Source organism: Nanorana parkeri, unplaced genomic scaffold (genome assembly GCF_000935625.1).
Source record: "Nanorana parkeri isolate BGI_ZX_2015 unplaced genomic scaffold, ASM93562v1 scaffold25, whole genome shotgun sequence".
Taxonomy (NCBI): domain Eukaryota; kingdom Metazoa; phylum Chordata; class Amphibia; order Anura; family Dicroglossidae; genus Nanorana; species Nanorana parkeri.
Genome location: NW_017306293.1, coordinates 164134 through 189630, shown reverse-complemented (window position 1 = coordinate 189630; position 25497 = coordinate 164134). Strand labels below are relative to the sequence as shown.

General features: G+C 45.1%; 1 protein-coding gene and 1 long non-coding RNA gene across 3 annotated transcripts; both read right to left on the bottom strand.

Annotated features, from left to right (window-relative positions):
- Positions 1-2421: 2421 nt before the first annotated feature.
- Positions 2422-18744, bottom strand: B3GAT3 (beta-1,3-glucuronyltransferase 3). 2 transcript variants are annotated; one of them, XM_018565147.1, is made up of 6 exons: positions 18704-18744; positions 16057-16163; positions 15340-15463; positions 12846-13176; positions 11546-11836; positions 2422-2687 (listed from the first exon to the last, which is right to left on the bottom strand). In XM_018565147.1, exons 2-6 carry the CDS (start codon positions 16136-16138, stop codon positions 2589-2591), a joined length of 927 nt encoding a protein of 308 aa, XP_018420649.1. In that variant the 5' UTR covers positions 16139-16163; positions 18704-18744; the 3' UTR covers positions 2422-2588. The 2 variants fall into 2 exon arrangements, with proteins under 2 accessions (XP_018420649.1, XP_018420642.1); XM_018565140.1 differs by having other exon boundaries at positions 16057-16164; positions 18708-18735.
- A 3445-nt stretch (positions 18745-22189) lies between these two features.
- On the bottom strand, positions 22190-25400 carry LOC108794292. The gene is made up of 2 exons (XR_001941701.1): positions 25294-25400; positions 22190-22367 (listed from the first exon to the last, which is right to left on the bottom strand). It is a non-coding gene; the product is annotated as an uncharacterized LOC108794292 (long non-coding RNA).
- Between the last annotated feature and the right edge of the window lie 97 nt (positions 25401-25497).

The following is a 25497-nucleotide window of genomic DNA, read 5'->3' as shown; positions in this document are numbered from 1 at the left end:
CTGTGGCCCGGAGATCTCGTGTACCGGTGGCCTCGGGTATGCCCCTGAGACGAATGTTATTGCGTCTGCTGCGGTCTTCCTGATCGTCAATCATTGACCACATAAAATGCAGGGCTGTGTCGTGACGGTGGTCAGCTTGTTGCAGTTCTTCAACGGCCGAGGACACCGCAGGCATGACAGTTTCAAGAGAGTCTAGGCGCTGGTGGAAAGATTGGAGGCCCTCACGAAGCTCTGCCATATCTTGTTTGTGGGCAGACTCCAGCTTGTTAAATAGGCCTGCAATGTCTTGCTTCGTGGGCAGAAGTGCAAAGTACTTGCGGAACGAAGTAGGCACATCTGCATCCTCCCCTTCAATGTCACTGTGGTCCGCGGACTCCCATCCTCTACTAGTGCGGCCCGATTGCAGAGATTCAGGGGAAGAAGGAGCCGGTGAGAGGGCCCGTTTCTCCCTGCCCGTCGCCATCTTTGCAGAGCGCCCCGCTTTGGGAAAGAAGGTCTCAATAGCTTGCTTCCTGGTCGACGGGACCTTCGGTTCTTGCGAGCGAGAGCCCCGCTGTGTATTGCGACCCATATGGACCAAAAAGAAGGCGATAGGATAGGTTCTGGTACCGCTGGCCTAGGGGCTGGTGCCGGAGCTCTAGAACAGACGTCCACTCGCGGCCATCTTGCTGTACTTATTAATACAGGAAATACAGTATGTAGACTGTGAGACCGCCTGATGTCAACAAATACTGGGTGTTGTTGGGAACGTGAATACTCAATACTATATATTGCACAGTGCTATAACATTTAGCCCACAGATAGGCTGTGAAAAATGTGTGCTATATCCATGAGCAATACATTACTGAACAGACTGTGTACAAAGGGGATGATGTATTGCAGATGTTCCAAGAGAGGGGCATCAATCCAATAAAAGGAGGAATGACTGATGAGCTTTCTCCTTTAGGTCTGTAAAAGTTCTCATTCATCCAGGTCAGAGTATAGATAGCAGTAGTTAGTCTGTAATGTTGAATATGTTTTGCAACTTATGCAAGTCAATTCTAATGAGTGTCAGGAACATACCCCAACATTTATATCCACAAGGGTAGCACAGTCACTTTAATCCAATCACCATGGAACAGGATGAGAGGTATGAAAGTTAAGGAACTGCCCTGTTCCAGTTACATAATCCCATCCCTTGACATTAGGATGCCTGCATAGGTGTCAACTAGGGATGTCCCGATGCCACTTTTTCAGGCCCAAGTACAAGTACATCCCCTCCCCCTCATGTACTTGCCGATACCAATTACTGATACTTTTTCTTAAAGGGACAGGTGACTTTAAATGATCCATAGTACAACTTATGGCCGCTGCTGGGGTTTTTTTTTTTCTTACATACCTCGCCGAGCGTCGCGTCACTGCTGCTCCGGTGGGCGGCGCTCCGAGCGGGGTCATCTGGCAGTCTCCGGCCACCTAAATTATTACTATAGCATAATATATGGAAGACAGATGGAGTTGAAGGCCCATTCCTGTCCTGTTCTTGGACCATCAACATCTGCCTTGAGATTACAAAGTGATTGCATTAAGGTTTCTGTGTTACCTGCGTGGATAAAAATGCCGGGGTACGTTTCAACATTACAGAACAAGGTCAGTTGAATGTGACTAACCACTACTAGCCATTCTCCTGTAGTTATGAAAAAAAATTCAGAATAATAAAAAGTATACATATACTACTACAAAAAGTATAAATAACTGTCTACCTTGTAGAAGAAAGCTGCTCAGGCTGACTATGTTATAACAATTCAGTGTGACTACACTGTTCTAGAATTATCTTTGACAATTGATTCCATTCACATACATTATACGGTATTTCACTGTAATCAGATCTGCTGTGCATATCAGTCAAATAGACAATACACATTGTTTCAAGGAATGCAATAAAGAAACAAAGTAAATACAAAACATGAAGTCAACAGCTAAAGGATAACTCTGCAAGTTTCTGAGAGGAATGATTTCCTGGAAATACCATTACATTTCATTCTTGAATGATGTTTAATATATTCTAAAAATGCTACCATTGTAAATACTTTTCCCACTACCAAAATGAGTCTGGAGAATTATGTAAGCTGCCATTGCTGACCTTTCCTTTTGAGAATGCTGGTGTCCTGGTTGTAAGTTTGATGGGTCACTGATCTGGATAAGTATAGAGGAAAGGAATTCTGACACTCATTTACCATATGTATAATCTGGTGTATGACTCAATTATTGAAGCCAGAAACAGCTAGGCAACCAGCTTTTTTGCAAGAAGGTCAACATTGGTGGCCTCCATACTATTCTAAAGACAGGTTTTTTTTTAAAGTAAGGGTAGCAGGGCTTTTTTCATATGAGTTAGCTTAATTTTCATTTACAAAATGACAATTGACAGTTAACAGGACTTCCGCCTACAGTTACAATGTACAGAACCTCAAGCATTCAAGATAAACATTTAAGCAAAGTGGACGCTGTAGATTCTGGCTTTCATGTGACAACAGTAGCTGATGTCTGAAAATGGAGGACAAATCTGTATCACATTTATAAACTGAAATATAATCTGTCAAACAGCGACTACATCACACCAATATTTTGGGGTTGGATCCCCTCCCTTGTTTTTCCAGCAAATCTTCCTGCTTGAGCTTTGGTTTCTCAGTTCTTGTATGCCACACCCAGACCTGCGTGGGAGAGCCATATGTCAGTAAAACGATAAAAGGACTGAGAAGACAGGTGCTATGCACATCACAAGAGGTGTTGCCTGATATACATCAATATACCACTCCTACAGAAACAGATGGATTTATTGTGCTATTCAATTCCTGCTCATTTGCCTATTGATCACTGTCATGTTTCCAAATGTATGATAAATATGCAGCTTTATTTCAATTTCCAATATGGACAAGCTAGTGATGCAAGAAAAGCTATTTTGGCCCACTTAACAGAACTAACTTGTAGTAAATAAAAAGTATATATTCACTTGAAGGATCATTCGAGCTAGAATGGTGTAAAATATACATGCTACCAATTTCATTAGGAGTCTTCCCTTAACATGACACTAAAAACTCAGGAGTCAAAACTTTAAAAATGCATTCAAGTACCCTATTAACAAAAATGTATATGTATATCACTCAGCTGAAGATTCTCAAATCATCTTTGAATGGGAGCTGACACTGTCCTTCCTTCTGGAGGGTGACTATGGTCCCTGTGTGTGGTGTAAAGTAGCCACCGCTCCAAGCTCACTCCCTTGATAGACTACAATTCCAATACAAATTAGTATGAGATTTACGAGATTATAGTCTATCAGCGGCTACTTTACAACACACACAGCGACCACGGGGAACACAAGTAGCCACCCTCCAGAAGGAAGGACACTGTCACAGCCAATTCAGAGATGATTTGAGGATCTACAGCCGAGTGATACACAAATGAGCTACATTTTTGTCAATACTTAAAAAGGTACATGAATGCATTTTTAAAATTTTACTACTGAGTTTAGTGTCACTTCAAGAATTACTAATAACCGACAAATGTGTACACATTTCACAAAGAGAACTACAACAACAATCTACAATTACACTTCACAAAAATTGTATTCTTTAAGATCTTCCATAACAACACTACCTTGTTTGTCTCCACCTACAATTGGAACAATATGTAGAGTGTTGATAAAGTGCCGTCTACACCTTGGAAGGGTTTCCAAAATAACCATGTTATAACAAAAAAAAGTATACATTTATTGTAACAAAGTGATTTTCCATTGTCATGGAAGATTTCCAGAAAAGGAATTGTCTAAGTATAATTCTGGACTTATTTGTCAACCTTCCACTGGAGCACCGCATTAGATTATGCCAATAAAAACCTGGTTGGGAATACAGATCCTCGTATAACTCAAGCATTCAGAGAACATTTGGAAGCTGGCAACAGCTTCAACACCTGACAAAAAGCAGTCCAAAGAACCAGTGCCACTCCTCTGGTTGGAGAGCAGCAATGGGTCCCCCTGACAAATCCAACAGGTATTCCACGTTTAACATCAAAGGAGGTTATGGGACAAGTATGCCTCCCGTGTGACATCATAACTCTTATTGGGAAGTAACCTTTTTTTATTAGATTAATATTATCACAGGTGGTGGGCACCTTTCACCTCACTAACACCCAACATTGAATTGCTGTTTCAGCCGGGGCTTGGGGGGGAAAGTGACTCTGCATCATTAGAATAGCGAGACTGTAATAGCAAACTTTAACCAGCTAATTATACTTGTCTGCCCAAACTTGTTGGATGAGAAATCAGCCCGATCCACTTTGAATGCTGACTTGCATGGGAAAGTGCAAGCTAGAACAACTACCATAAAAATGTACTATTTTCTCTCTTGAGCATAATGACACATACATCGTGAGATTTTACTTGTAGATTGTGTGTACATACACTGCCTGGCCCAAACAAATAATTCACCACTTGGACTTAGTTTTGTGATGATCTGGGGTTGCTTCAGTTGGTCAGGTCTAGGTTCAGAAACAGTATGTGCCCCAAAAAAATCAACTGCCTACCTGAATATACTGAATGATCAGGCTTTTCCATCAATGCATTTTTATCTTCCAAGATGACAATGCCGGGATTCATGGGGCTCGAATTGTGAAAGACTGGCTCATGGAGCATGAAACATCATTTTGACACATGGATTGGCCACCACCACGTGTCAAGATCTTAACCCCATTGAGAATCTTTGGGATGTGCTGCAGAAGACTTTACGCAGTGGTCTGACTCCCATCATCACTACAAGATTTTGGTGAAAAATTAAGGCAACTCTGGATGGAAATAAATGTTGTGACATTGTATATGCTTATTGCAACTATGCCACAGCGTATGCATGCTGTAATCAAAGCTAAAAGACAATCCAATTAAATTTGTGACTTTTTATGACTTGGCAGTGTGTATAAACACATACATACATATAATTTTTGTGGAAAATTGACAGTTGTCTTGTACTCATCTACCATAAGTAGAAGGTAGTTAATTTTTAGCAAGCTCCTGAGAAGTTATTAGGAAACCCCTGTGATAAATAATATTATTAAATAATCAATTCACCAAAAAGTGTTATTTTAGTTAAAGCTAGATCCTGCTAATGGAATCAGCCCCTGGCTTCTTATACAGTATATCTTGGATACGCCAACAATTTCACAATTGCTAGATCTAGGTCTGGACACCTGGGAGTTCTGGGTGTTCCCATCCACTTTTTCCTGTTCCAGCTCCTCGACTGCATTTTTCCAGATTCAAAACTATCTGTTTTTATCTTCGGTTACAAATACACAGTATTCTTGAATATTTATTATCCTTAGTAGTTAGCCACACAAGCAGGCAACGCCTCCTCTATTAGATATATCAATGACTGTACATATACATGTATTATTCAATTATTAAATAATGCAAGTGGGTAGTGCTGACAGCAGATGCGATTGGTTACCTGGCACTGTACTTAGTATCTTCTACTATGTACTAAAGGCAAATGATCTTACCAGGAACATGCCATTGTTTTTATCTGCCTGCATTTAAATCTAAAGCTGTGTGTTTAATAGGCTTCTTGCAGGATTTATGGGCTTCCCACAAGCAGCCTTACAGATTCCACCTACTAGAGGCATTACACAGTCATAATATACAGCCTCACAGAGTTCATCTACTAGAGGTATGATGCAGTCATAATATACAGGCTTGCTGATTATACAGACTGGTGGGATGATGAAGCCACAATGTGCAGCAATAAAAAGCTCACACCCAAAAAGGGCTGATAAAGTCAATATGCTGTTATATTGTATACCTACCGTGTTTCCCCGAAAGTAAGACCTACCCCGAAAATAAGACCTAGTGCTAACTTCGGGGATTTCTGTAATATAAAACCTACCCCAAAAATAAGACCTAGTTCGGTGGTAGGTCTTATATTACAGAAATCCCCGAAGATAGCGCTTACACATTCAGAACTGCAATCTGAAGCTAGATCAGATTAGCTCATTCCCTTCTGGGAACTCTAGATCTTTGGTGGGCCTATGTAAAGAATACTCCACTGGCATCTCACCTGGGGCTTCCAAACAGCAAACCAAGTAAGTACTTCAAAGATATCAAATAAGAAGAGCAAAATAAAATTTAAAAAAAAACATACAAACCCTCCACTACCAGAAGGCAGGTTGGGGTAATCTAATAATTATTAACGCTGTTGTGTAAAATGAGCAGGGAAAGACAAAGGCAGATCTACTAAAGCAGTTAAGGCTCTCCACTCAATACACTGAGTGAAAATTCACTTCAATCATCCAATCATGTGAAAACAAATTCCTGGTTATTTATTTCACCTGCACGTACCTGGGTATTTAAAGTGAACACAGATACAATTTACTGAGTTAAGATTCTTAGTTTCTTTAGTAAATCTTACTCATAGAATGGATATTATAGGAGCATCATGTAACATTTTCCAAATGTTCATCAAAAGTGATGTAATTCCTGTGCAATGGGAATCCTAAAGCGCAACGTCACATTAAAAGGACAAGTTTATTTTTAATGAACCTTTTAAAAAATTCCCCAGGTCCCCGAGTGACTCTTGCGCTATAAAATATTTACCTTCCTGTACAATCCAGTGTTTTTCCCTGTGTGGCACAGCCTTTTTTTTTCAAAATCGCCCCCGTCAGTTGCACTTAGTGTGCATGTGCATCATGATCACATAGTCTGATCCTATAGGTGAGCCATATGCCAGCTGTCATGTGAAGTAACTTGTCCTTACGCATTCAAATGTTTCATCATTTTTTTTTTTTTTGTTCAATAAATTTTTATTGGCATATAAAGATGTAGAAAATACAAACATTGCAGGCTCTACCAGAACAGATGGTAGGACACGCGCCTCAGACAATCAATGCGGTTAACACAAGATTATTACTAAGATTGAATACGTTATGAATAGTCCAGTGTACAATTGTGGTAGAGTGCGTCAGGGTGTTATTTCCCATCGGCTGGCAGAGACATGGTTCAGTCCAACGGGACCGACCAATAGTAACCAGGATTTTTACAGAGAGTTAGCGTGAAAGTAGAAGTATAGCGGTAGATTGTTGCTTTAGAAGGGGCTGCTATACAGCCCTAGCAGCAGCAGAAGGATAAGAAAAGAGGGGGAAGAGAGAGGGTGGGAGGTTGGATGGACAGGGCGAGGGAGGGGAGGTTGGGGGAAGTGCACATCTAGGTTGGATTATTTGGCCTGTGGCAGGCAGTGGTGAGAACTAGGGCGCCTGTTCACACGTCTAATAATGCTCTATCAAAATTCGGTGGGGTCATTATTTTTTTTATACAATTCCAAATTGAATGTAGCTTTCTGCCATGGTGGAAATGTAGACACATAAAACTCCCGCTGCTCCCAGAGTCGATTGTGAACAAAATGAGAATTAAAAACACAAATAAAGCATACCTACCTTCCTTCCTGGTTTTGTATGGCTTTTCTATCACGTTTAACATTTAAGAAAATGAAAAAACTCTTTTAAACTTCTTTTCAAGCCTGTAAGGAACGTTTCCATGTGCATATACTGTACAAGGACTGACAAGACATTTGTGTAGACCATGCAGCTGCACATGGACCATATAGGATTTAGTGGTTCTTTTATAGTAGATGTAAGACACATAAGGACTGGGACTCACTCTTGGTGCAGACCTAGACACTGCTCATTTCTAGAGTAGGTGAGAACCGAGAGGCATTTTCATGATGCCCTAGCCATGCTCCTCTTTGTAATTTGGTGTTGGTCAGCAAGCATCTCCTTTACTCCCTGCCTGACCAATACGACATGCAGAATTATTTTGACACTATTTGGACTGGTAGGGGAGAGAGGCTTGGCTGTCTGACACAAGTTGGATATTATTGAAACTGAAAACACGAAGCGCACAGCTCACCTCCATCATGCGTCCCCACAATCAACATTCGGTGCACGGATGACTCATCCGGAGTAACAGGCTCAAAAACTGCGGAACCAGCACACGATGGATCTTCCAAAGAAATTAAACTTTGTTCCACATGCATCTATATACAAACCGCTGATGCGTTTCTGCCTTACTCGGCCTTCGTCATAGTTCTGCTATGACGAAGGCCGAGTAAGGCAGAAAAGCAGTTGTGCTTTGTATAAATGCATGTGGAATAAAGTTTGAATGTCTTTGGAAGATCATTGTTTACTGGTTCCACTGTTTTTGGATATTATGGACCCTGAGAAAAGCTCAGTATATTGTAAAGGTTACTTTTCATCTACAAATACACCGATCAGCCATAACATTATGAGTAGGTTTCCTTTTTGCCACCAAAACAGCCCTGACCCATTGAGACATGGACTCCACTAGACCTCTGAAGGTATGCTGTGGCATTTATAACCAAGCCTTCAGTAGAAGATCCTTTAAGTCCTGTAAGTTGCAAGGTGGGGCCTCAATGGATTGGATCGGTTTTTCCAACACATACACAGATGCTCAATTGGACTGAGATCTGGAGAATTTAGAGGCCAAGTCAATACCTCAAGCTTATTGTTCTGTTCCGCAAACCATTTTTGCAGTGTGGCAGGTAACATTATCCCACTGAAAAAGGCCACTGCAATCACGGAATCAGGGGTGTACTTGGTCAGCAACAATGTTTAGGTAGGTGGTACATGTCAAAGTAACATCCAGATGAATGGCAGGACCCAAAGTTTCCCCGCAGAGGATTGCCCAAAGCATCACACTGTCTCTGCTAGCTTGCTTTTTTCCCCATAAAGCATCCAGGTGCCATCTCTTCCCCCATCCAACCACATGATGTAAAAGAAAAAGTGCTTCATCAGACCACACTGTCTTCTTCCATTGCTCCAAGGTCCAGTTCTGATGCTCACATGCCCATTGAATTTTGGTGGTGAACAGGGGTCAGCATGGGCACCCTGTCCGGTCTGAGGCTACAGCCCCACATGCAACCAAAAGTATGTGTTTAGGCACCTTTCTATCAGAACCAACATTAACTTTTTCAGCAGCTTGCGCTACAGTTGCTCTATTGTCTCAGACTACACGGGCCAGCCTTCGCTCCCCACAACCCTGTTACCAGTTCACCTTCCTTGAACCACTTTTGGTAGGTCCTGACACCTGCAGACCAGGAACATCCCACAGGAGCTGCAGTTTTGGAGTTGCTTTGAGCAAGTCACCTAGCCATCACAATTTGGTTCTTGTCAAAGTCACTCAAATCCTTACGGTTGCCCATTTTGTCTGCTTCTAACACATTAAATTCACAGACAAAATGTTCACTTGCTGCCTAATATATTCCAGCCACTTTCATGTGCCGTTGTAACAAGATAATCAATGTAATTCATGTCACCTCTCAGTGGTCATAATGTTATTGCTGTTTGGTGTATGTCTCTAGTAATCAGGTGTTTGGACTGTATACAAATGGTATGTATACAAATTATTTTTCCTTGCACAAGGGCTCCTTGGTACCTTTGTCTACCACTGATATTGTAAATGGGATAATAATAGGTGGTAGCAAAGTTGAAGGTTTTGTTCAGTGAACAATATGTCAAATGAATGGACAACTGGAGGGGCAGTTACAGGGTAAATACCTGTGCGGCAGATGTAAGCAAGCTACCCTTGTGGAAGCTCGGTTTACAAATCTGAAGGAACAAAACGAAACACTGTGGCAAGTGACAACCTTGGGAAGAGTCTTCTCACTGAGCAAGCAGGTAATGTATGTGGAATGTTTAGCCAGAATAATCAGGCAAGGAGCTGAGGTAGTGCATTCAGAGGGAGTAACAGAGGGTCCAGGAAAAGGAAGGCCAGTTCTGTTTGAGCACTCAAATACATTTTCAAAATGAGGTGAAGATAGTAGGGGGGACAACTGCAGAAGTGGCAGTAGATGGGCTGCTTTCTGGCTGCGATGGAGAGCAGTAACATCTAGTAGGTGTTGGGATTGCAAAGCAGGAAGGCCTAGACCAGGGGTGCCCATAAGGTCGATCCTCTCCTCCCGCCGCTTCTCTGGATCCCCGCTGCTCTCCCCAGCGGGGATCCGAGAAGAAGTGAAGGAACCGGCGGCGGGGGAGGGCAGAGCCGCTGTCACTAACTAATGCAGAGCAGTGAGGAGAGAGAGAGACGCTCGGCCAGGATCTGACAGCCGGCACCTCTCTCTCCCCTCACTGCTCGTCCGTTCTGTCACAGCGGCTCCGCTCCGCCGCCCCTCCGTCGGCTGATCACTCCAGTGTTTGTAAATAACTGGGGACACATAGTGCTGTGTGTCCCCAGTTATAAATGAATGAACAGGAGGTGATTTACATCACCTCCTGTTCATTCATAAGTTTCTCAATGGGGAGAAGCACTCTGTACAGAGGCTCCTCCCCATTCAGAAACAGCTTGATAGTAAAATATTTTCTTAATGAATGGGAAGCCTCTGTGCTTTCCATTCATTTAGAATAGAGGCTGCAGAAAAAGAGATTGAGGACTTTGTGTCCTCAATTTCTTTTTCTATTTTAAAAGGGAAATATCAGGGGGCTTTTTAGACCCCTAATATTTCCCCGAAGCCCCCCCAAGAGTAAAAAAAAAAAAATTATGAAAATTTAAAATAAATAAAAATAAATAATGAAAATAAAATAAAAAATAGTAAAAAATAAATTAAAAAAACTTTGTTTTTTTTCCTTGCCTCAGGCGCAAAAGGAGCTGGCTACGGCTATGCTCCCGTGGTGCTCGTGCGGCTGCCGGCTGAATGTGTCAGACGCTGCAGATGGAAAGGTGCAGGACACCCCATGTGCAACGTCGGCCACACGAGCACCACGGGAGGACAGGACGCCGGGACTTGTAATGTACTGTAATGTAAGCAGGCCGACTCCCTGCATTCCGGTGCGGGTGGGGGTGTGGAGCTGTATTGAAGTCAATGGCATCGCCCACAGTGCGATCGCCCGCACTCGGAACGCAGGCACATTAGTGCCTGCATTCCGGTCCAGTGCGATCTGCAAAAATAGTGCTTGCAGCATTTTTGCGGATCGCACTGGACTGGAACACAGGCACTAATGCAAGCGATCGCACTGTGGGCGAGGGGCCTGCCTGCGCAGCCCACGCCCCCTCCCGCCCCTGAATGCAGGTGTTTTTCCGTTGGTAGATCTCAATGAGCTCGTCATTTGAAAAGTAGATCTCCAGATGAAAAATAGTGGGCGCCCCTGGCCTAGACACATGTTTAGACATAAATACCTGGGATTTAAAGAGGTAATTGGAGAGCTCAGATAAGAAAAAAAAGGGGTGGATAGATTTCATCCATCCAAAAAGTCTCAGGCTTAGTCAAAATAAGATGGTAGCTTGTCTAAGTTTATCTAATTGGCTGCTGTGGGAGATCAAGGCAAGCAGCTACTACCTTATCTTTATTGTTTATGTACCACCATCCTTAATATGGGGAAGCTGGTTAAGCGAGATGTAGAGAGATATACTACAGGTAGTGGCTGAAGAGTTGTGAAATTAACAATCTACAATGACTGGTATTTAACACATTGAACATATTGTAGCTGGTATCACGTTTTATGTTGAAGTGTCCTCACCAACCTTAGAGCAATTATCCGCTCGTGGCTCCAGTTCTTTCACGGTCACAAGTTGTCCCAGTAAACTGCTCTCCAGGAAACCTCTCTCAGCGTCGGGGTCAAATCGTGCACTCGGGTGGTTTAGGAGTAACAACAAGGATACTGCAAATCCCGCCATGTCTATAGGGAAAGGTCTGTGTGTCTTCCAGGCAGTGTGGAAGCCAACTACTTTACCATTATCAACAAGTGGTGCTTCATATCTCAGACCCCCAACAAGCCCAACAGGCCACACAGACACTTTCTGGGTAGAACGCATCTAAAATAAAAAGAAAAAATTTTACAGAATTTATCATGAGTTGACTTATACTGCAAGTTTTAAAATAACAACATATAGTTAATGCATAACACTTCATATACTTTTTTCTTACAATAGCAAAGCAGCTACCATGCGATATAGTAACTCTTTTTGTCTGACCAACCCCCTCCACTAAAAAATGCTGATAACCGTATGCCAGAAAAGTCTATTTACTGTCAGAAATAATCCCGCGAGACACTGCGGAGAACCCATGAATCCCCTTGGACTGGAATTTCAGATATAACATTTATTAGTCCTAGTTTTGGATGTGTGTGGAAGGGTTAGAACCTCTCCCAGATTTGTATTGTTTTCGATTTCACTGTTTGGTAGATTTTTTTACTTTAGTCCTACATTTTTAAATGTCACAATAGGAACATGTAGTGACAGGAGATCTGCCAAGGGGGACACCTGTTCGGGTGACAACTGTCAAAGATGGGATCTCGGCTGTAGATCCTCTCATAATCTTTGAATTGGTGCCGACCGTGTCCTTCCTTCTGGAGAGTGGCTACTTTTGTTCCTCATGGTCCCTGTGTGGGTTGTAAAGTAGCCACCGCTCCAAGCTCGCTCCTGTGATGGACTACAATCTCAATACAGATTAGTAAACTAAAACGTGAGATTGTAGTCCATCACCGGAGCAAGCTTGGTGCGGTGGTTACTTTACAACACACACTTTTGACCATGGGGAACAAAAGTAGCCACCCTGCAGAAAGAAGGACAGCGTCGTTATGAATTCAGAGATGATGGGATGATCTACTGCTGAGTGATACACAAATAAGATATATTTTTGTTAATATGTCTGTGAAGAACATACAGCAAGTCCAGTTGCCTTGATTTATTTTTTACAGATATTTTTGTTAACAGTAAAAGGTACTTGGATGCATTTTTAAGGTTTACCTCCTGAGTTTAGTGTCACTTTAAGATCAGTTTGTGCTGACCCTGAGGGTCAGTAACACTTGGTTACACTTCTCACCTCCTGAAAGATCTGAACACTGTACGTGTTGTCATCATCTGCAAAGTACACAACTCCGCGCTCTCCGGGAGACCGGTGTTCACGAAGCCAGCGTAATGCTTCATTCCTCTGCTCCACCCCACGTGGCTTCAGCCAGTTTGGATCAGAGTCTTTCAGTTTCATTGCTGGTGGAGTCTGCACATTCAAGTGTGTGTAAGGCAAGTCACTCTGTGCCAGGAGTTCAGCTACGGCCGCAGTGCGTTCCGCCGAGTCCTCCACTAGAATCCAGTGCAGGGCAGGTACTAGAAGGAATGTCTGGCATAGACGGGTGAGCTCAGCTCGCTGATGGGGCCTGAGAACAAGGCAAGACAGAATGTGTAACAAACTTTGTTATACGAGATCAGATACATAAAATAATAAAAGAAAAAAAAATCCAAACATTACCAGAATGTCTCTTTTTAAAAGATCATGCAAGTGGCAGAATTGATTTATTATTAAGTATGTCAGGAGAGGAAGTGGCGCTATTAACGCCAAGGATTTAACAACTTTTTTATAATAGCTTAGCCTTCTTTGACTCTAAAGGTGGTCATACACTTTACAACCATTGCAAGACCTTAGTCTTGCGATGGTTGTAAAGTAATTAAAAAAACATATGATCTGCCTGAGGGGCGGGCTTCTGATGACCGCAATGCTGAAAAGGCAGTGTACGCGTGCGCACACCGGCCCGTTCGGCATTTGTCTCCCGAGCATGCCGCAAACCAGCCGAAAATCTTAACATGCTCCTTAGACAAAAGACGTGCCACCGTACAGTAAAAATGGTTGCACGCCTTCCATACACATGCACGATTCTCGTACGATCGGGGAATTTCCCGCGATTCTTGTACAAGAATCGTGCAGTGTATGGGCACCTTAACGGTAGGCCATCTGACAGGAAAAGGGGCAATAGATATAAAAACTACTGCTGCACTGATCATGTCTTTTAATGGTGGTAACAATTCTATTAGGTAGATCCAAACCTAGCTTCGTCAAGGGTAGTTTGCTGTAGCACTGTGTATCACAAAATGTCATTTTGTTTAAATGAAATACTTGTTTTCACCTATTTTTCACCCTTTGTTGCATCTCAGTGCTGCTGATCTACTGCATCCTCTCTGCACTCAGACATTGGCTACTTGGCATTTCATAGGGCGGGTTTCCTGATGGTGACTGCCGTGGATAAAAAAAAAACCACACCGGATCGCATTCTGGCCGCCTCACTTTGTTTTGGGGTGGGAGGGGGCGTGGCGGTGCATTGTAGTCAATGGCACCGCAGCCATGCCCTCCGGCCGCCGTGCAATTGCCTGCGTTCCGGTCCGGTGCAATCATAAAAACCTCATTGACTTTAATGATCCGCCACGCCCCCTCCCGCCGCAAAACAAAGTGAGCCGGGTGGAATGCGTTGCGGCACCAATCGGGCTGGAACGCACTTAGGATGGTGTGAACTAGCCCTAAATCCTGAAGTGTCAGAGACGGGTGTTTCATATTTTTATGTTTTTATGTCAATCCGTGAGCAAAAATTACACACAACATTGTATACAAAACCCACAGACAGAAATACTATTCTTCATTACAGTAGTGCACATTATAAACATACACTGGATAATCTTTACAACTCTCAAGTTATGCAAGTGATGCGTATTTGTTCAGACCATGACGCATGTCAGGCACAGATTAACATTATGCACCACAAGTTCCTACAAAGAACATCCCCCATAAAGTTATTGACGGTGCACTGACCAAAGCCATTCATAAAATCAACAACGCTAAGCTGATAAGTGACACTGAGGACAGAAATCCCTTCATACAACAATACAATAATGCATCGCACATTGTACACTAATCTACAATAAAGAATTTGAACATCCTTCAAGCCGACAGAAAACTTTATTTGCAGGTTAGAAACAGAACCATTCAGGGTGTACCGCCGCAGCAAGACCTTCAGGGATCCCCTAGTTCAGGTGGATCCGAGGTCTCAGTATATGAAAACCCCTATAAAGATTTCTGAGAAGGTTGGCTGTTACAAGTGCTAGAATTGCAACATTTATAATTCCCTGATCCTTGGGGAGTATTTCTTGCACTAGCACAGAGGCAACAGATACAAGATGAATGGCTACTTCAATTGCAATACCGATTTTTGTCTATACATACTAAAATGCCCATGCACCCTCGTTATTGTCAGCCATACCATCGGCCCTTTCAAAAAACGTTTTCAGAAACATCTTAGTGAGGTTAGAATCACCATAAATAAGATAATAAGATGATTAGAGGGGAAGAAGTTGACAGCAACAAACCGGTTGCCGTTCGAGAATTTTTCAGATCTTTGGACGGGAGCGAAGACTATTCAGGTCCGCATTATGGCCACTAGACACAGCTGAGGAGCATAGAAGATTTTTAGGGTGTTTGCTGCGAGTGCCTCCTTTTTATTAGTATTTATAAATGGAGCCCTCGGGAATATTAAGATTTTGATAAGACGACTTACCTTGAATGAGTTGGAGTTACTACATAAATAATAGGCAAGTTCGCTTTGCCCCAATGGTGCGACCGTTCCTTTTTTAAGACATCATTAGCAGAGTTCACTCGGTGTGCACAGTCACATTGCTGGCCTGCAGACGATAATAGAGAACATATATGACCATTTCAGAATGCCAGTTTCTAAAACTAACTGAAATAGCAACGTCACTGGATAGAAGACACACAGATGTTTTCATTGCAGAACTGATCGTATGTTTTATTTTTCTTTACTTAATTCATTCGCTGCCACTGACGTAAGGCTTGTGGTGGAACACAACTGTTTCCAGCTGGCCACGTCAGTAAGCCTTGCGTTGGTGGCTTTTACGGTTCTGCTATAAGCTCATGGTCACCTTAGCGACCATGAGCTTATACCAGAATGGTCCCTTCGCAGGTCCCCTTTAAAATAATAGCTGTCATCAGCGGCTCAGAAGCCGCTAATGACAGCTATTAACAAAAAATCCAGGCCCACTCCGCTGGCACTGCTGCTGGCCACCGCAATCTGCAGCCTCTTCTCCCTGGGATCTATTTCTCCCCGGAAACACAGGGCCGAGTAGTCTCTCCTGATGAAGGTAGCTCTGGCAAGGATGCTTGCCTTGCAGACAGGACACCACCTATTTCACATTAGGGAACAAAGTTTTTATGAGCAGAAAAATTTACTTACACAACATACTTCATTGAAACTCACCAAGTTGTAGCAGAGCATACAGAAGACCAGCACTGGATACCACAAAATACACAAGAAAAATATTCCTGAGCTTCAGTCTCATGGTGAGAAGACAACAGCTGGGGCACCTAACATTGGGAAAAAAAGACAATAAAGACAATACAGCTAGCAAAACCTTGATTCAGCTATTTAATTTAAAGCTTACATTATGCCAGCTTGGTTAGATGTAATTATCCATGGGTCACATACATAGGGCGGCCGAGGATGCTGAAATTCTCTGTAGTAGTCTGTGCTACATACAGTCAGTACTCTCCTGTTCCAGGTGCTGTTGGAGTGACCTGCTATCTGTATGCTGAACACAGGGAGTAACAAGCTCCCATTCCCCAACATTTAGCAAACGTCTTGTATGTTTTTCAAATGCTACAAAATGTTCTCCCATTGGACGAGGTGGTGATTGTTACATCATCTACCCCACCCTCTCTGCCTCGTTCAATCTGAGAATGGCTTGTTTTCGCTATTAAAAAAATACAAGGCGTTCTCTGAATTTTGGAGGTGCAGGAGTGAGTGGCTTCCTGTGTTCAGTGTACAGACGATAAGTCGCTCAATAGGACAGTGCTGACTGTATGTAGCACAGAATACTACAGTAAATTTCAGCATCTCTGGCTGCCGTCTTTATGTGACACATGGATAATTACGTGTAATGTTGCTGGCCCAATGCAAGTAAGTTTCTGGATACAAAAATTGTAGGGCTGTGGAAATTAAAGATTCATTTCTCGATTAATCAATAAACTTTTTGATTGATTAAAATTTTGTTGATCGCTAATGAAAACACTCACCTCTTCGCCAGCCTCCGGGAGTCCCGTCGACGATCCAGTGACATCACGGACATCGACGTCACCAGACTTCTCCCCCCTTCCCCAAGTGGCTCCGACATGTTTTGATTAAAAATCAAACACGAAAGTTTTAATCATTACCAGCCCTAAAAAATTGTAATAAAACGAGTTATACAAGAGAAAAAGTGAATTAAACAACATAACGTGTGTGTCAGCTATAACATACTGTTTTCTTACCTGCACTTCCCTCTGGTTCAGAGCCCCGCACCCATCTCCTCCAGCCATGTCCTTTGGTGCTAGCAACCAGCCTAGCCACAGAAGGACCAGAACTGTTCATAACATAATGTAAGATGGAGCTTATCCCTTCCCTACCTACTATACACACACTTTAGAGGTAGAACCCCAGGCATATGAAACATTACCATCCCTTTGCAGTTTTGCTTCCAATGCCCTGCAAGGGTTAAATGATCATTTTTGTCAAGGGTCACCTGATCCTTGGTCCTGCCTGGCGGTTAGACCTGTCCACCTAGCTTCTCTCTCCCTCTGCTCCATTGATCTAGGGATCTGTGAGTCATCATGTCTATTACAGTGAGGGGGGGAGAGGTGAGCAGTCACTGCCACAGGATTGAGGGTTGAGTGAGTATATCTTTTTTTTTTATTTAAGACCAGTGGTCATGTGATCTACACTGCGTGCAAAGAGCTGAATGATCAGCACTCATGTAACCTACAACGCATGCAGAGAGATGACTGATGAGCACTCATGTGAGCTACACTGCACAGACAAAGAGCTGACTGATCAGCACTCATGTGATCTACACTGCACGCAGAGAGATGAGTGATCAGCACTCATGTGATCTACACTGCATGCAGAAAGATGACTGATCTACACTGCATGCGATCTACACTGCATGCAGACAGAGAGATGACTGATCAGCAGTCATGCGATCTACACTGCACAGACAAAGAGATGACTGATCAGCAGTCATGCGATCTCCACTGCACAGACAAAGAGATGACTGATCAGCACTCGTGATCTACACTGCATGCAGACAGAGATGACTGATCAGCACTCATGTGATCTACACTGCATGCAGACAGAGAGATGACTGATCAGCAGTCATGTGATCTACACTGCACAGACAAAGAGCTGACTGATCAGCACTCATGTGATCTACACTGCATGCAGAGAGTGTAGCACTCATGTGATTTACACTGCATGCAGACAGAGAGATGACTGATCTACACTGCGTGCAGAGATGACTGATCAGCAGTCAGTGATCTACACTGCATGCAGACAGAGAGATGACTGATCAGCGCTTCATGTGATCTGTCAGTTCTTGGTCTTAGGGACAGCTGCAGTATGAAGGGGTGATGGGGGCTATGTATATATTTTATTTTATCAACCGCATAAGTCTTCTTTAAGCACTCTGGAGGACGGAGCACCCCATCGCACTTTATCAGTTACATGTGTAGCTGAGCCCATATCACCAGATAATTTTCCTGCTGACATCTCTGGTGATCAGTGAGAGCTCAAACAAGCACTGTAGTTTTCATCTTTAGTGGAAATGAATTGCCCAGTGACATATTTTATATCACACACATCATAAACCCACATTCTGAAAATTCTAAGCCTTTCTGAAACTTGCAATAAACTCTGGATTGGTTATTTCTGAATCCCTATTTCTGTGCTGTCACTATGACTGTACGAACCCTAATGCTCCATTTTACTGTTGGCAAGCAATGTACCATACGGTGTAAAGGATCAGATCATACATCGCAGATCGTTAAGGACTGTTACGTCTATATACAAATCTATGAAAATGAGTACTGATAACCTCACCCCGATTGTTGTTACGTTCCCATTGCTCCGCAGCAGAACCGGAAGCAATGAGTGAAAAGAGGGGCCTTTCAAGTTACTCAGCGCAGCTTAATGACGTCACGGAGCCTCCAGTGCTGTGTCCGCAACGTGGTGCATACGTCTGCACGGTGAAGGTGCCCAATAGATTGTACTGTGGGGCTTCCATTGATTGAACAGGGCGTTAGATTCCAGATGGCGTATTTTAAAATAAATGCTACTGTAGAATATTTTGTATAATATATTGCTTAGAGGTTAGCAGAGAAAATTAATAAAGTCAATCTAAACCCAATCACCAAAATCTCATTTAAACTTTGAAATGTTAAAGTCACTTTCAGTCTTTTATTAAAGTACAGCTTTCATTAAAAGAATACTTGGTAATTCTCCCATAAAGGGGCACTTCCTGTTATAGGGTGACAATGCTCTGTCCCTGTGTCTCAGTTGCTCTCCTGCCTTGTCACCCTGTCGTGTGCTTCCAGTAGAGACTATTAGCTGTCATGCCGATTCATTGTGTAGGAATGTTCTGCAGACCGCACAACTGTATTGTATTGTACAGGGCTGTCCTGGAATCTAGGGCTGAGTCACACTTCAGCGATCTGTCATATAGCCACTGACCCCCAGCGTTGGAGGAGATGCTAAGCCAACTGGCTACCAGTGATGGAGGGTATTTGACTACTCCAGACCACTGAAATTTATACTCCGTGTTGTATTCTACACAGTCCTCACTAAAGCCCTGTATACGCTTTTGATGTGCAGTACATAATCCTGACCACTGCGCTGTATATACGGTGTAGTACAGCACATAGTCCTGACCACTGTGCTGTATATACGGTGTAGTACAGCCAGAGGCGGCTCTTTAATTAGGCAAATAAGGCGGTCGCCTTAGAACTCGCGCTCCCGAGGGCCTCGCGGCCGCCTAATTTGCCCTGCCGGCACATTACCTCGCAGCCAGGTAACGTCATGTGCTCTCAGCCCTGTCGCTGTCAAGCTGAGACTCTCCGTTTGACAGCGACAGGGCTGAGAGCTTATCCGTTTCCTCGGTCCGTCCATTCGGCCAGTGGTCTTCTGGAGCTCCGCCCACCAGCCACTGGAAAGCCATCTCACCCCTCCCATCCACCGTGCGAGGATCCCAATCTGGCTGGGAGGGCGGAGTTGAATCTGGCTGGGAGGGCGGAGTTGAATCTGGCTGGGAGGGCGGAGTTGAATCTGGCTGAGAGGGCGGAGCTCAGTCTGGCTGGGAGGGTGGATTGTCAGGGGCAGATGGATGGAGACGTAGTCAGCAACGGCTGGTCCTGCACGCTCCTGCCCGTGAGACGCTCCCTGCACAGTCCTGGTGAGAGTCAGCCTTCACAGGCTACAGCAATGGTGAGAGCCCTGTGGAGACCCTAGAGAGCCCTGTGGAGACCCTAGAGAGCCCTGTGGATGGACCCCCTCAGAGCCCTGGTGATTCCCCAGAGAACCTTGGTGAGACCCCACAAAGCCATTATGAGACCCCATGGAGCTGTGGTGAGACCTTATGAAGCCCTGGTGCTTGTGAGACCCACATCGCCCTGGTGAGACCAGGGCTCTGTGGGGTATCACCAGGGCTCTGTGGGGTCTCACCAGGGGACTGTGGGGTCTAACAAGGCTGGTTAGATCCCACAGAGCCCTGGTGAGTTAGCCCCAGTTAAACCCCACAGAGCCCTGGTGAGACCCAGCAAAGCCCAGGAGAGACCATATAGAGCCCTGTGGTATCTCACCAGGGCTCTGAGGGGTTTAACCAAGCTGGTTAGACCCCACAGAGCCCTGGTGAGACCTTACAGAGCCCTGGTTTAACCAAGGATATGTGGGTCTCAACAGGGCTCTGAGGGGTCTCACCAGGGCTCTCTGGGGTCCTGCTAGGCTGGTTAGACCCCACAGAGCCCTGTTTAAAGTAGGGCTCTGTGGGTTCTCACTATTCCTGGTTAAACCCCACAGAGCCCTGGTGAGACCATACAGAGCCCTTGTGTTGGTGAGACCCTACAGAGCCCTGGTATAACCTTTGGGGTCTCACCAGGGCTGTGTGGGGTCTCACCAGGCTGATGAGACCCCACAGAGCTCTGATTTAACCAGGGCTCTGTGGGGTCTCACTAGGGCTCTGAGGGGTCTAACCAGGCTGATGAGACCCCACAGAGCCCTGGTGAGACCCTACAGAGCCCTGGGTTATTCAGGGCTCTGTGGGGTCTCACCAGCGCTCTTTGGAGGCCTTACTGGGGCTCTGTGGGTCTCATCAGCCTGGTTAAACCCCACAGAGCCCTGGTGAGACCCCACAGGCCTGAGCGGGGCCTCATGTTTAGGTTTCGCCTAAGGCCTCGCAAACTCTAGAGCTGCCTCTGGTGCTTTATCAGGGTGGTACGTGGAAAAGCACCTTGTCCCTGTGCCAAGGGCTTCTTCCCCACAAGCCCTGCGGCGTTGGTTGTGGGGGTGCGGGCAGGGGGCTTATTGACATCAGGGTACCCCTTTATTAAGGGGCACCCAGATGCCGCCTCCCCCCCTGTGAATGAGTAAGGGGTACTTGTATAATGTCAATATAAACAATTTGGCAGAGCTAGCGGTGACAGCTAGCTCCACCCAACTGTTTACAGTTGTACGGCATCTGACAGGTGAGCCATGATTGGGCAAAGTTATCATGACTTTGCCCAATCATGGCTCCTACAGAGTACTGGGCCCTGACTGGGCAAAGTCTTGCACCTGACCAGGTGCAAGGCTTTAGCCAATCAGGGCTTCACAAGGCGCAGTGCCTTGCAGAGCGCTCGGCGGGCAAACAGCCGAACGCCCTGACAATTCGTGTGTTCCCCGAACCCACGAACTGCCGATGTTCAAGTCGAACTCACGCTCGACTCGAACATCGAGCAAATCCCTAGTAGGGAAGAGACCTGTAAGTGTAAGTGAAACGGCAGTAGAAAAGGTCCATTCCCTTATCAAGCTGGGCTGGGCTGTGTGACAGAGCTGTGTACATCTCAAGGCTGCATAGACATGAATACAAATCCTTTGGCAGGCAAAACAACTGTTATATGTGTATCTTCTCTGTGCATTTAGTTGTTTGCCTGGAGTTCAGCTTTGATACTCAGAATAATACAAGTGAGCTGACTCTCTGCCTACGGGAGATACTGTATTTCCTGGATGGGATTGCAGCTGACCAATTGATTTCACTTTTGTCTGGAGCTACATTTAATGAAGTGGAGGCTGGCAGGGGATCTATTTACTTCTCCTTGTGAGCTGTGATGAATATAACATGAGAATAATCTACGAGATCGCTCACATTCCGTCTCCTCTGCACGACGCAGTAATCGATGACAAAGCCCAGCTTGCTGAGAGCGGATCTTACAAAGCTCTCATCGTATTTCATCCAATGGAACCGATCCGCTCCGGCTGTTATGTAAGTCGCATTTATCGCCCCCATGAGGATCAGGTGACCTCCGATTTACAGCAGGTTTGAGACGTTTTACAGGTTCCTCATGTAATCCTCCTCATCTTTACTGATGAGGTCCAATAACCCCACACTGATGACGCAATCGGCAAGAGGTAACACCAGCGGGTGGGCTAGATTCTCCTCTTCAAGGTTACACGTCACAATATGCTTGATGGACGCTTTTAGGTTCAGTTCTTTGTCCTGAATTTGGTCACTGAAAAAAATTATAACAGAGAAGATAAAGTTCATGGCCTAGAATTCCTCTGTGAAGATTAAAGGAGAACTATGAGGTGAGTGCTTTTCACTTATCCTCATAGTTCTAGCAGACCTGTGACAATGAGACTGTCACAGGTCGGCTCAGTAGATCGGGAGGTGAGCGAACACATACCGGCGTTCGCTCACCTCTCGATCCTGTCACGGCTCTCTGCCGTGACAGGGGAGGGGCTGGATTCCCCCGCTCCGATCCGCCAGCGCTGACTGGCAGAACGGACGGGGGAGGGGGCGGGTACAGCTGGCTCTGCCTCTAGATAGGCAGAGCCAGCTGTCAGTCACGCAGCTGGGCGGATCCCGGCACAATTGTCGGGATCCACTTCAGCTGCGGCGTCTCAGTATACCGCGAGCTACAGCTCGCGGTATACTGAGCCTAGGGTGATGGAAGGACGCTAGTTTGTGTCCTCCCGTTACCCTAAGGAGAACTATGGGGAAAAGCCTTAACCCCAAAGTTCTCCTTTAAACCGCCATATAACACATGCACCAGGATGTCCTGCAATCAGCATTGAACAATGCTGACTACTTACCAGCAACATTATCAAACTCCTGGTGTCACTCAGCCACCCTGGTGCTAGATACAGTGTACCGCACAGGGGAAGCTTCCTGATCACGCTTTGCAATTACATGATGGAGATAGCTCTGAGTAGCTGAGTGACATCATGGGTTGTAATGTGTCACAGGTAAACAGTTGTCACTGTTAACACTGTTAACAGACGGCCTAAAATTTCTTCTCAGACCCCATACAGCCTCCCCTGAGACGCCACACATGCCATCTAAGAATCCTCACAGCCCCCTGAGAACCTACACAGCCCTCCTGAGACCCCACACAGCCTTCTGAGACCCCGCACAGTCTACCTGAGACCCCACACAGCCTTCTGAGTCCCCGCACAGCCAACCTGAGACCCCTCACAGCTCTCTGAGACCCCACACAGCCTTCTGAGTCCCCGCACAGCCAACCTGAGACCCCACACAGCCCTTCTGAGACCTTGCACAGCTTTCTGAGACCCTACGCAGCCCTCTGAGACCCCACATCCCTTCTGAGACCTTGCACAGCCTACTGAGATCCCACAGAGCCCACCTGAGACACAGCACAGCCTCCTGAGACTCTGCCTCAGCCTCCTGAGATCCTGCGCAGCCCTCCTGAGATCCTCCACAGCCCTCCAGAGATCCTCCACAGCCCACCTGATATCCTCTGCTGGAGACATCAGGCCATCACCCCGGAGCAGCATGTTTTCGAAATTTTTCAGCATTCCTATAAAAGGGGGAAAACACTCTGTACCTGTCTCCCAATTGTTCTCCTGTGTTGTCACCCTGTCACACGGAATTCAAATGGAGGCTATAGGTGACCATTTCAACACACATTACACAGTCATGGTCCACCATCATTTGCTGCTCACCTTGGAAAGCCTCAACACATATGCTGTGCTATTTGAATCAACAGGCATCATCTCCATTGCAGTCCTCTCCTCATTGCTCTGTTTTCTCCTGCAGCTCCCTAGGGCAAGCGTCAGCTTGCTCAAAGAGCCATTTGGACCCGTTTTCCACAGAAAAGAAAACACAAAACCCTTTTGACATCTAAAATGAAGATAACACGCCATATATAGTTTTTTACCTTTATGCTATGTATAGCATGTATATAGGTATATGTGGGCTTAGTAGCGCACTGGACTCTGGGCTTAGTAACGCACTGGACTCTGGGCTTAGTAACGCACTGGACTCTGGGCTTAGTAACGCACTGGACTCTGGGCTTAGTAACGCACTGGACTCTGGGCTTAGTAACGCACTGGACTCTGGGCTTAGTAACGCACTGGACTCTGGGCTTAGTAACGCACTGGACTCTGGGCTTAGTAACGCACTGGACTCTGGGCTTAGTAACGCACTGGACTCTGGGCTTAGTAACGCACTGGACTCTAGACTTACCTAAAACCCCGCAGAGCGCACCTGAGAGTGACCGTGCAGAGCACACCATAGATCCTGCACAGCCCATCTGAGACTCTCTATGGTGGGCTCTGCAGGGCCTCAGGTGGGCTGGCCGCCGGGGTCCCTTTCCCAGTACCTCATCCCAAGTCCTCTTACCTGCTGCTGCTGGGGCCCGGCCTCCTCCACCCCCTCCCCTGTCACCTCTGCCATGCCGCTCCTGGTACAGCTGATACTCATGTAAGAGGCCCCCCAGGCTGCCCTGACCCCTCACATGGGTACCGGCGGTACCCCCCTGATGGTGGTGTTCTATCAAAGTTTGTGACTACGTTACAATGTAATCCCACACAGTTTTTTGGCGGTGGAATGTGTGACCGCCAGTAGGTCAAGCATTCCAACGCTTTTGCAGCTGTTCCAGGGCAGATCGGCATCGCAGATGGTATGTGCAGGAGAACTGATCTGCCCTAGAACAGCTAGGGCAGATCAGTCCTAGGACAGCTAAGGCAGTCCTGAAATGTCACTTCTATCCGACTCTGTGAGTGCGATCTCACATTCCACCTCACTCAAAAAGTCGGATAGAAGTGACATTTCAGGACCGATCAACTGTTCCAGGGCAGATCAATTCTGCGCATACCATCTGCAATGCCGTGTTGTGTGCAGCAAGGTAGCCAACATCCCCATTGCTGTCCCCTACTCACTATTGTCTCTTTTGGAAATTTAAGGATGAAAAGCAAAATAACGTAATTGTCGCTCACAGAACTTCAAGAGGAGCTGACACTCAATATAAGTTATGAATAACAATTTATATACATGTAGTGAGCCACAAATGTCTCATTTCAACTTCAATAAATGATTGATAGACCAGTATGGGGATTTTCACTACTATGAGTGGTATTTTTATTGCTTTCTACATAAAGGAATTTCATTTATAAAATTTACAGATTCCTACATACCTCTGCTGAACACATAGTGAAGATTCATCAACGGAAATGTCAAAAAATCTTCACCAAAGACCATGTCCTCCTTGCCAAAGAAGTAGAAATCAAGGCTACTTCTAGAATCAAATCTATGAAGGTGGTAGAGTTTCTTTGGTATAGAATCCATCTTGCAGCGTCTATGGGTCAGGTGTCACTTCTTTGGTTTCCACTTTCCAATGT

What these genes read in the sequence shown, in the direction of transcription:
- B3GAT3 (XM_018565147.1), bottom strand. Translation starts at nt 16,138, where the DNA reads ATGAGACTGAAGCTCAGGAATATTTTTCTTGTGTATTTTGTGGTATCC. An exon ending in GTATGCTCTGCTACAACTTG is followed by an intron (nt 15,464 to 16,056) that starts GTGAGTTTCAAT and finishes TATCGTCTGCAG; the next exon opens with GCCAGCAATGTGACTGTGCA. An exon ending in GAGCGGATAATTGCTCTAAG is followed by an intron (nt 2,688 to 11,545) that starts GTTGGTGAGGAC and finishes TCTCCCACGCAG; the next exon opens with GTCTGGGTGTGGCATACAAG.